Source organism: Sturnus vulgaris, chromosome 19 (genome assembly GCF_052056855.1).
Source record: "Sturnus vulgaris isolate bStuVul1 chromosome 19, bStuVul1.hap1, whole genome shotgun sequence".
Lineage (NCBI taxonomy): Eukaryota > Metazoa > Chordata > Aves > Passeriformes > Sturnidae > Sturnus > Sturnus vulgaris.
This window is the reverse complement of record NC_142261.1, coordinates 438,281-447,864: the sequence shown is the minus strand read 5'-3', so window position 1 is coordinate 447,864 and position 9,584 is coordinate 438,281. Positions and strand designations below refer to the sequence as shown.

General features: G+C 45.3%; 1 protein-coding gene across 1 annotated transcript in view; it reads left to right on the top strand.

Annotated features, from left to right (window-relative positions):
• Positions 1-208: 208 nt before the first annotated feature.
• Positions 209-9,584, top strand: part of ADGRD1 (adhesion G protein-coupled receptor D1) — a 113,064-nt gene continuing 103,688 nt past the window's right edge. Inside the window, exons 1-5 of the mRNA XM_088175854.1 lie at positions 209-789; positions 886-922; positions 3,848-3,931; positions 8,295-8,417; positions 9,178-9,357. Of these exons, the coding sequence (XP_088031980.1) occupies positions 721-789; positions 886-922; positions 3,848-3,931; positions 8,295-8,417; positions 9,178-9,357 (493 nt within the window). The 5' untranslated portion in view covers positions 209-720. The remainder of the gene's footprint in view (positions 790-885; positions 923-3,847; positions 3,932-8,294; positions 8,418-9,177; positions 9,358-9,584) is intronic.

Sequence of the window (9,584 nt, the reverse complement as noted above, 5' to 3'; positions counted from 1 at the left end):
AGCGCAGCCCCGGCCCCTGGGAGAGCGGGGAAAGAACCCGGGACAGAGCCGGGAACGGGACCGGCAGGGAAAGAATCCGGGACAGAGCCGGGAACGGGACCGGCAGGGAAAGAACCCGGGACAGAGCCGGGAACGGGACCGGCAGGGAAAGGATCCCGGGATAGAGCCGGGAACGGGACCGGCAGGGAAAGAATCCCGGGATAGAGCCGGGAACGGGACCAGCAGGGAAAGGATCCCGGGACAGAGCCGGGAACGGGACCGGCAGGGAAAAGTCCCGGGACAAGGGATCGGCAGGGAAAGGATCCCGGGACAAGGGATCGGCAGGGAAAGAACCCGGGACAAGGGATCGGCAGGGAAAAGCCCCGGGACAAGGGATCGGCAGGGAAAGAACCCGGGACAAGGGATCGGCTCCTCGTGGCACGGATTGCAGCAGAAGAGTTGGAGCTCTTCCCACGGAGCAGCACAACTTCGGGCGCGCATTCCTGGGAATTTTCCTCCCGTCGTGGTCGTTTATTCAGAGTTAAATGAAGATATCGAAGGGTGAAGCAAGGAAATATTGCTTGGAGGCTCTGGAAGGAGGTTTTGCCATCCCTGAAGGAATGAACTTTTGGAACCTGCGTGGAAAATGTCCTTTTTAATACCAAAAGTCGCAAAGGAGAACTTATGATCGAAACCTTATAGGAATTTGATTTCAACTGCACTTTTAACCTTAAATAGACCATGGAGAGTTTGTTATCTCTGCTCTGTTGCCATTATTCTTTGCTGATTTTGTTTCAGCACAAGTACCAGGTAATATTCTGAATCCGGCCAGTGCTGAGATGTGCTTGGATTCCTCTTTGCAAGTTTTCCTCACCGTGTCTCACTCCTGTCCTGTTTTATGTGCAGGTGTACGGAAACTACTCCCAGCTACCCAAACACCCAGGTAAGGAATGCTCCATTTATATTGTGTTTGTGTTTTTGTATTCCCTAAGTAGCCCCAAAGAGGCTGAGCCCACGTTTGGATGTATTATGAGCTCTGTATGAAGGATGTAATAATCCAAAATATCAGAGTGTCCCAGCCACTGTAAATTCTGTACCCTACACTGAGAATTCTGATAGAAACACACTTGGAGGCAAAGGGCTGGTGTTTGGTACGTGGAAAAGTCCTAAGTGCGCTTGTTTGTCATCACTTTTTCTGAGTGTAACTTTCTGGATCAAATCTCTGCACAGATTATTTCCTTTTCGCCCTCGATGTCAGTGATTTGCAGCTGGATGTGCCAGCTGTGCACTCTGCTGTGACCCCAATCCTCCCCCTGCTCCCCGCCTGTGTCCCTGGATTTCGGGCACAGAGCAGGTCAGGGAGCTCTGCTCTGTTTCCAATGTAAAAACCTCACTCAGGGCTCATAAAGATTTGCGTGTGTAACTGCGGAATTGTTCAGTTTATAGAAATAGTTTAACCTCAAGCCTCATGGTGGTGTGCAAGTACAATTTTACTGCTTTACCCCTCCATGTGCTGCTTTGTGCTTCCCAGTTATAACCACACGTAATTAATTATTTCAGGTGTAAAACACAGCGATGGGGAAAGGCCACGTCTGTTAAAGGAGCAACTTTTGATTAATTGCTTTTGCTCCACCTTTGCTCAAAACCGAGAAAAAAAAAAAGTCATCTTTCCTAAAAATGAGGGTCTCTGGCTTCTGGCAATGGAACAGAATGGGGAAAGCCTCCTGCCATAGGTGGGGGAGCTCCCCAGGGCTGGGATTGAGCTGCAGGGTGTGGGGGGATCCCTGTGTGGGATCCAGGGGATCCCTGTCCCTTCCAGGCATGCAGCCACACGCCCTGGGGCTCTGTTCTGAGCGGGGTCCTTGCCTGGGGAAAGGATTTTACATTCAGGGCAGCGGGTATTCACTTCTGGAGCTCTTAGCTGAGTTTGGGTCGCCTGAAATTTCCAGATGATGTTTTGTGTGTGCTGGTTGTGGGTTCCTCTCCTCAGGGGCTGGCATGTCCTGTCCTTGCAGGGACAGCCCTGCCCCTGTCTGCCTGTTCCCCTCTCTCTGCCTGTTCCCCTCTCTCTGCCTGTTCCCCTCTCTCCGCCTGTTCCCCTCTCTCTGCCTGTTCCCCTCTCTCTGCCAGGCACTCAGAGATGGGGAACCACAGGACCCCATTTCCATTCCATGAAACTTCCCCCTCTTATCTGTTTGTGCTCAGTTCCCTCCTTGAGAGAAAACCTCTATGACAACGGCAAACATTTAGTTAGGTGGGCTAAGAATAGATCCTGAATTAATGAATTCAATTATGAATCATTTGTTAGATATCTCTGGCATAGTTGACTTTGGAAGCAAGTCTGAGTAGTTCTTGTATCCTCCCAAGACACAGAACTTGGAGTTCTGTTTCCTTGTTTCAATTCAAGCAATTGCTTGTTGGGAAGTTTAGCAATTTTATCAGCTTTGCAAACTTTTCAAAATAAAAAATTAAATGTTAGGATCCCACCTGTCACACGTCAGAAGCTGTACCGTGGGATTGGAGGCCATCAATGCTCTCCAGGGTGGGCATCAGGAGCTTCCATCAAGGTTTTGCACCTTCACATCCACGGCACAAGAGTCTGGTGTGTATCCAGGGCATTAAAACGACACAGAAGCATCAAACAGGAAAACTGTTCTGATCTCACAAGTGAGGGCAGGTGTGGGATGAGCTGCAGAAGCCAAAGGACCCTGCTCCCTCTGGGGTCGTTTGCACATGAGCTGGGGAGGTTTTGTGGTGTCTGACAGCTGCACTGGGCTCTGACAAACCTCCCCTGTCAGCTCCACACCAGACAGATTGCTGGGGAATGAGGAATGACTGCAGGGCAGGGAACCAGGATGGGGTGGAACACAAATCCTGCTCTTTGTCCCCTTATCCTTGGTGCTGTCCCCACCTCTCCCCCCAGGAGCAGTAACTCAGAGCAGGATGATTTGCTGTGATGGTGCATGCCTGGAAAAACTTCTGTGTATCTCTGTCAACTTACCCAAACTTCCTTAGCCGTGGGACACGCTAAATTTATTTCATCACATCCGATTAAATTAATTGCTTTGAAAATAAAGGGCTCCTTGCAGCTAGCAAGATAGTAAGAAATTACAATTCATGTTTTTTCTCCTCTATGAATGCTCTACCCTTAAAATAGAATTGTTATCCGAAGAGAAAATGTGCTTGTTTAGAGCAGCCTGTTTCTGATTCGGTGACCCCACGTGCCAGGATTTGTTCAAGCTCTGCTCACTGAGGCTGGGCAGCAGAAATGCCAAAGGAAACCTGCAGCTGTTCCTGTCTCTGCCCACCCAGGAGAACAACGTGTTTCCACCAACCCCAAAGGGCTGCTCTGGATTTGGGGAGGAGGAGGAGGCTCTGGAGGAAGGGCTGGGGAGGTGGGAGCTCCTCCATCTGCTGCTCCGTGTCTGCGAGTCAGGAGCACCGAACTGGGGGAAGAGCCCCTGGCACATTTTTGCTGCAGAGGAACATTCCCATCCCTGTCCACCACGTGCTGGAAATCCCAGAAAAATCTGGAAATTACTCTTGGATGACTCCTCAGCTCTTCCTGCAGTGAATGCTGCCAGAAACAGAGATTTAGCCAGAGATTGTTGCACATTTTAAGTGCAATTAAAATGAAAATCAGCTGGGATTTAAAAGCAGGTTTTCTGCAGTGGTTAATCACTGGTACAGCTTTAATCTACTCTGCTGCTTTGATTTATGATCTCGCTTGTGTGCCACACTTGATTTACATAAAATATTTCGGTTTATTTAACCTTTTGACCTCTTTTATGGTTATTTTCTGTGGAGACTTGTTACACACCTTGTTGGCCTTTTATTTAATAATCTTTTCACCTGTGTTTCTTGGAAGGGTTCAAAGTCCTGGCATCAGCTTCCCACTACTGGCCACTGGAAGATGTGGATGGAATTCACGAATTTCGGGACACAAATGGAGGTAGACACAGCAGCACAGCTCTGTGCCTGGCTGGACTGGAAAGGGCAGCAGGAGACAAGGAAGGGGTTAATTTTTGTGGCTCAGAGGCTGAGATTTTTCCCCAGTTAATGTGTTTGCAGGGCTCTGATACCCAAATGATGCTGTATTTGTGGGCTGATTTTTATGGAGGATTCTCCGAGGTTGAGTGGGCTCCTGTGCATTGCTGGGGCTCTAAAGGCAGAGCTTTGTGACCCAAGGCGTGGTTGCAGTCCCGTGGTTATCGGGGGCTTTGGGGCAGGCACAGCCAGGGGCTGAGATTTCAGCAGGGGACACTCTCTGCTCTTCTGTGCCCTGATCCTCATGCTGGAAGGGGTCAAATGTCCAAGCTCCCCCTGCACTCTGAACAGTCAGAAAAAAAAAGTGTGAGCTCTCATCTGGACACCTCTCAGCCACTTTGATCGGCTGCTGGGTATTTCCCACATGAGCAGGAGATCGTATTAAAGCAATTCTTCAACAACTGGGCAAAATCAGGAGAGAGCTGCTGGGACAAACCTGCACTGGTCTGCCAGGGCCGGGTGTCAGGGCAGGATCCCGGGGGGGGACAATCCCAGAGGGGGGGACAATCCCAGAGGAGGGGATGACATCCCAGGGCTGCCTGGTGCAGCTGAGGGGCTCCCCCGAACCCCAGAGTCCCCCCCGAGTTCTGCTGCTCCTTCCAGGTGAAATGTTCAGCTGGGCTCTGCCTCCCTCCCCAGAGCCCCGGAGCTCCCTCAGGAATTTCCAGGGAGTTTTTTTTTTTTTCTCTGCTCACACCTTGGCCAGTTGCAGGTGCTGCTGATGTGCATTCCCAACCTGGGTGCCAAAAATGGCAATATCCATCTCTGCTCCTGAGTGGGGAAAAAGAGCCATAAATACCTAAATCCCTTTATTGAGGGTAGAGGTGTTAAAGTATTTTAAGCCTGAACTTTGACCTCTCTTTCCACAAAATTTCTGAAAGGAATGGAATTGCCTGAGCAGAAATATATCTGGGTAATATTCTGCTTCCATGAGGAGCTGATGGCAGCATTGCTACTGACTTCAATAGAATAATAATTTGGCTTGCAAAAGTTGCCACATAAGTTCTCTAAAAGTGTGTTAAAGTCATTTTCTGACCCTGGACTTCACGTGGTTTCAAAAAGAGAGAAGTGCTCTGTATCTAGCACTGTTCTGGCAATCACATTACCACAAAGGTGTTTGGAAAGTGCTTGAAAAAGATAGAGATATATATAAATATATATATATAATATAGCTCCTGGAAAAGGACAAGTGCTGTTAGTTTGCTTTTCAAATATTGTTTAAATTTATTTCAGCAAAATTCAGAAATATTTTCTCTTGGAAGAGAGAAAGCAGAACAGATGAAGTTCCTGATCCTCCAAGCCTTCACTCACAGCAAAGGGACTGGCTCACAGGAGAAATCTCTTTTGCCTCCTATTATCACATGGTGTTAAAGAAATTTATAAATGAGCCAGCTGCAGGACTTGGCTGAAAGAATTTGGTGGATTTTATCTTACAATTACTTGCAGGGGGTATCAGTAGCCAGAGGTCTTTGTCTCTGCAGTGCAGCTCCAACAATGCTGAATTCTCTCTGTGTTGCTCTGGATGGCTCCAATTCCTCTCAGTTGTTTATTTTGTGTCTTATCAGACACAGATTTTATTTCAGCTGCCTCCAGCAGAGGTTTTATGTATCTGATATTTCACTTTGATATACAAGAAAAGCGTTCTTTATTGCTGCAATCTACTCCAGGTGACAATTTTGCTTGGTTTTGGTTCCATTCTGATTGCACAAGCCTTCTGTTTATTTGCAGAACCTTTCTTGTTTTTCCACTCATCATATCATGCAATTATTTTCATTCCACGTTTCTCCTCTCACATCCTCGAAGCACCATCATCTGTCCCTCACGTGAATCCATTTTATTTGTTGAAATCATTGTGTGTGGGGCCAGATTTGTATCTCTCAGAGCTGGCAGCAAAGGAATGTTCTGGAAATCCCAGCACCAGAGGCAACAGAAGGGAAACGATCCCTTCAAAAAGCAGCAAATGCAAAGGGAGGGGCCCTGCCCAGCTCTTTCTTCTGACCCCTTGTTTCCCCTCCATTTCTAGCTGGAGGTTTTTATGTTTTTCTTTTCCTAGGAGCATTTGTCTTTTTCTTCTGTGAGCTCAGTTGGTCTAAATCCCAAATCAGTGTCTCTCCATTTACTTTCATGGCCTTTCCATCAGGCTTTATTTGCCTGCCCAGGATAAACAATTGCAGTGTGCAAGATACTGTTAAATTTTCCAAATTGGGGGAAAAAAATTAGAGAATAAAACTTTATTATCAGACATAAAAAAAAAGTTGGAGGTTTTCTTATATTTGGATGGAGTTTTCTTGTGTTTTGATTTGTGCCCATTGCTCTGGTGTGTTCTCTGGGTATAAATAAGGAGAGCCTGGCACTTCCCATGTCCAGCTGAGAATTTTTACACTTGGATCAAACCCTGAGCCCTCCAGGCTGGGCAGCCCCAGCTCCCTCAGCCTCTCCTGCCACCCCCAGGCTGTGCAAAACTGGCCACGGGGCTTGGGCTGCAGCTGCATTTATATGGATTGTTCTTCTCAGTAACTGTGAAGGAAACATTCTTTTATTGACATTTCCTGTGCAGTGAGAACATTCTTTTATTGACATTTCCTGTACAGTGAGAACATTCTTTTATTGACATTTCCTGTGCAGTGAGAACATTCTTTTATTGACATTTCCTGTACAGTGAGAACATTCTTTTATTGACATTTCCTGTACAGTGAGAACATTCTTTTAGTGAAATTTCCTGTACAGCGAAAAAATTCTTTTATTGACATTGCCCTGTACAGGTGAGAACATTCTTTTATTGATTGACATTTCCTGTACAGGTGAGAACTTTTTTTTTATTGACATTTCCTGTACAGGTGAGAACATTCTTTTATTGACATTTCCCTGTACAGTGAGAACATTCCTTTAGTGACATTTCCCTGTGCAGGTGAGAACATTCCTTTATTGTCATTTCCCTGTACAGTGAGAACATTCTTTTAATGACATTTCCTGTACAGGTGAGAACATTCCTTTATTGACATTTCCTGTACAGTGAAAAAAAATTATTTTATTGACATTTCCTGTACAGGTGAGAACATTCCTTTATTGACATTTCCTGTACAGGTGAGAACATTCCTTTATTGACATTTCCTGTGCAGGTGAAGCCCACACATGAGAAATTCTCGTGGGGTAAATTTAACATCAACAAATCTGGGATTTGTGCTGTGCTGAGAGATATGAACTGGCCAATTCATTACTGATTGTGTTTATTCATTGTTTTGTTTATTTGCTTATTTTCTTTTGTTGTTCCACCCAGCTCTAAGAATCCACAACTTCACTGTGCTTCCTTCCCATAACTCTACCTTTGTAAATACCAATGACTCTGCCTACTCTAACTCCTCTGCAACTGTAGGTGAGATTTTCTCGTTTTTTTCTTCTGCATTTGTCACGTGTGGATGGTTCTTGTGTTCAGAGTTCACTCTGAGGTTTGGCTCAAGAGCTGGTGTGGTAAAAATTGTGATTGTTATTATTATTATTATTATTATTATTAATGTTCCCTGGAGTTCTGGGAGAGGCATCCCCGTGGGAGGATGGCCCCAAGAATCCTTCAAAACCTAAAATATTCTGTTATGTTTAAAAGAAACGGAGATGGCATTTCAGAGGAGCATATGAGAACAAACAGGTTAATTTTTTTCTTGTCTTTCAAGGCTAAAATGGAGAAGCAGCTCTCTGTTTTTCACTGGTTTGTCATGACTTTTAGAGGACACGTTAAGAAAGACAAATGCAAGCAGATTTGTAAAGCCTTTCAAAAAATGAAAAAAAAAATTATTTTATTTATTATTTTATTATTTATTTATTATTTTTAACTGGGTAAAGGATTTTAACTGTTAAAAGGATTTCTTTACTAGCTCAGCCTGACACTGAGACACCCCTAGGAAGTGTCTGGCCTTCAAAACTCTGGAAAACAAAGTTTACTCCGATTATTTAAATGATCATTTTTGGGTGTATGGGTTCTGTCATAGTTAAGCACAGAGCTGAGGGGGTACGAGTGTAATATTTACAAACTTGAGATAAAAGAGGCGTCCCTGTGGTCTTCAAAAATACAACAAACCCCTGACAAACAGAAACAAAGACACTGAGCAAAACTGGACTGGCAAACTGGAACAAAAAAAAAGGAAAACCAAACACTAAAAGTACCAAAACCATAGAGCTGGAACAAGATAAAGGTGTGAGCTCCAGGATGTTAAAATTGTGTTTCCAGGGGGTTTTCCTTGGCGTGAATTAAACTGGATTTTGTTTTGCTGCAGATATTGTAGAGGGGATGGTGAACAAAGGAATTTATGTCACTGAAAAGAAAGGAGTCACCTTTCTCTTCTTTGGGAGCTACCGAAATTCTTGCATCAGTAACCCAGAGGCTTGTGGGCCTGAAGGTGAGAAATTCATTAATTAACTTTAATTAATCGACTTTTCTTTTGCTGCCAAATGATGTTATTCGATATTCGTTGTTCCTCTCCTCCTTGGAATGAAATCAAACCCCTTTTACAGGATATCAGTGACATTTCCTGTGAGCTGACCAGGATTATTTGTGGGCAGAGTCAATCACCATGTGCACTTGCAGGGTTGTGTTGTGTTTTTGGGAGGATTATTTGATTTTTGTGTGGGTGGGGAGCTCAGGGTCGTGTCTGTGGCTCCTGTGCAGTGATCCCTTGATTTTACACTTTGCTCTCAGGAGCTGCTGGTGCTCTGGAGGGTGACAGCATTCCCAGTAACTCTCCCAGGAAATCCCAGTTTTAGCAGGGTGTGCTGGCCAGGCAGTGCTGCAGGGCTCAGGAAAGTTAAATCTGTTAATTAAAAAATCAGATCTGTTAAATCTGCCTGTGGTGGGGTCTGGGGAGCACCAAATCAAGTGCAGGAGCCTTTTGGAAGCCAAAGAACTTTGTTTTTTTCCCCAGAGAAGCTGCTCTGCCAGTGCTGTGTCCTGGCTGTGCTCAGGGGATGCAGAGCTCAGGGAGGAATTGTTTATTGGCTTTGAATGCTGCAGCATTGTTGATTTTAGAAATGCTGTCCTGCTTTGTGCCAGCAGATGATCTGTCCTCAGAAGCATCCCCACTCTCTGCATTCTGCACACTGGAAATTTTTAATTGCACTCATTTTTTTTCATTCAAGTCTCCTCTCCCTTGCTTTCCTCAGGAGTAACATTTTCCTTTTTCTGGAAGACTCAAGACCAGCAGGCCAAGCTTCTCCCTGCCTCTGGTGGACGAGTCATTTCCAGTGGCTTCAAAATCTGCTCGAATGAAGGTGAAGGCTCCGTGGAATTTTACACCCGTGGGAATGCAATGATGAAGTGGAAAGCGAGCTTTAGTCCACCAGGTAAAGTTTATATATTTTTAAAAACCCAGTTTCTTTGTTACATTTGGCTTTATTCTTGCAGACAGAGGTAGTGAGAAGAGCACAACTTCGGGAAGGAGAAGTGGGACTATAAAAATAGCTACAGACCTCTGTGCTTAAGAATTCTCTTGGTGTGGGGAGGGAGAGATAAAATGCAAACTGCAAAGCAGTGATGGATTATAGAACATTTGCCACTCACTCACAGCTCT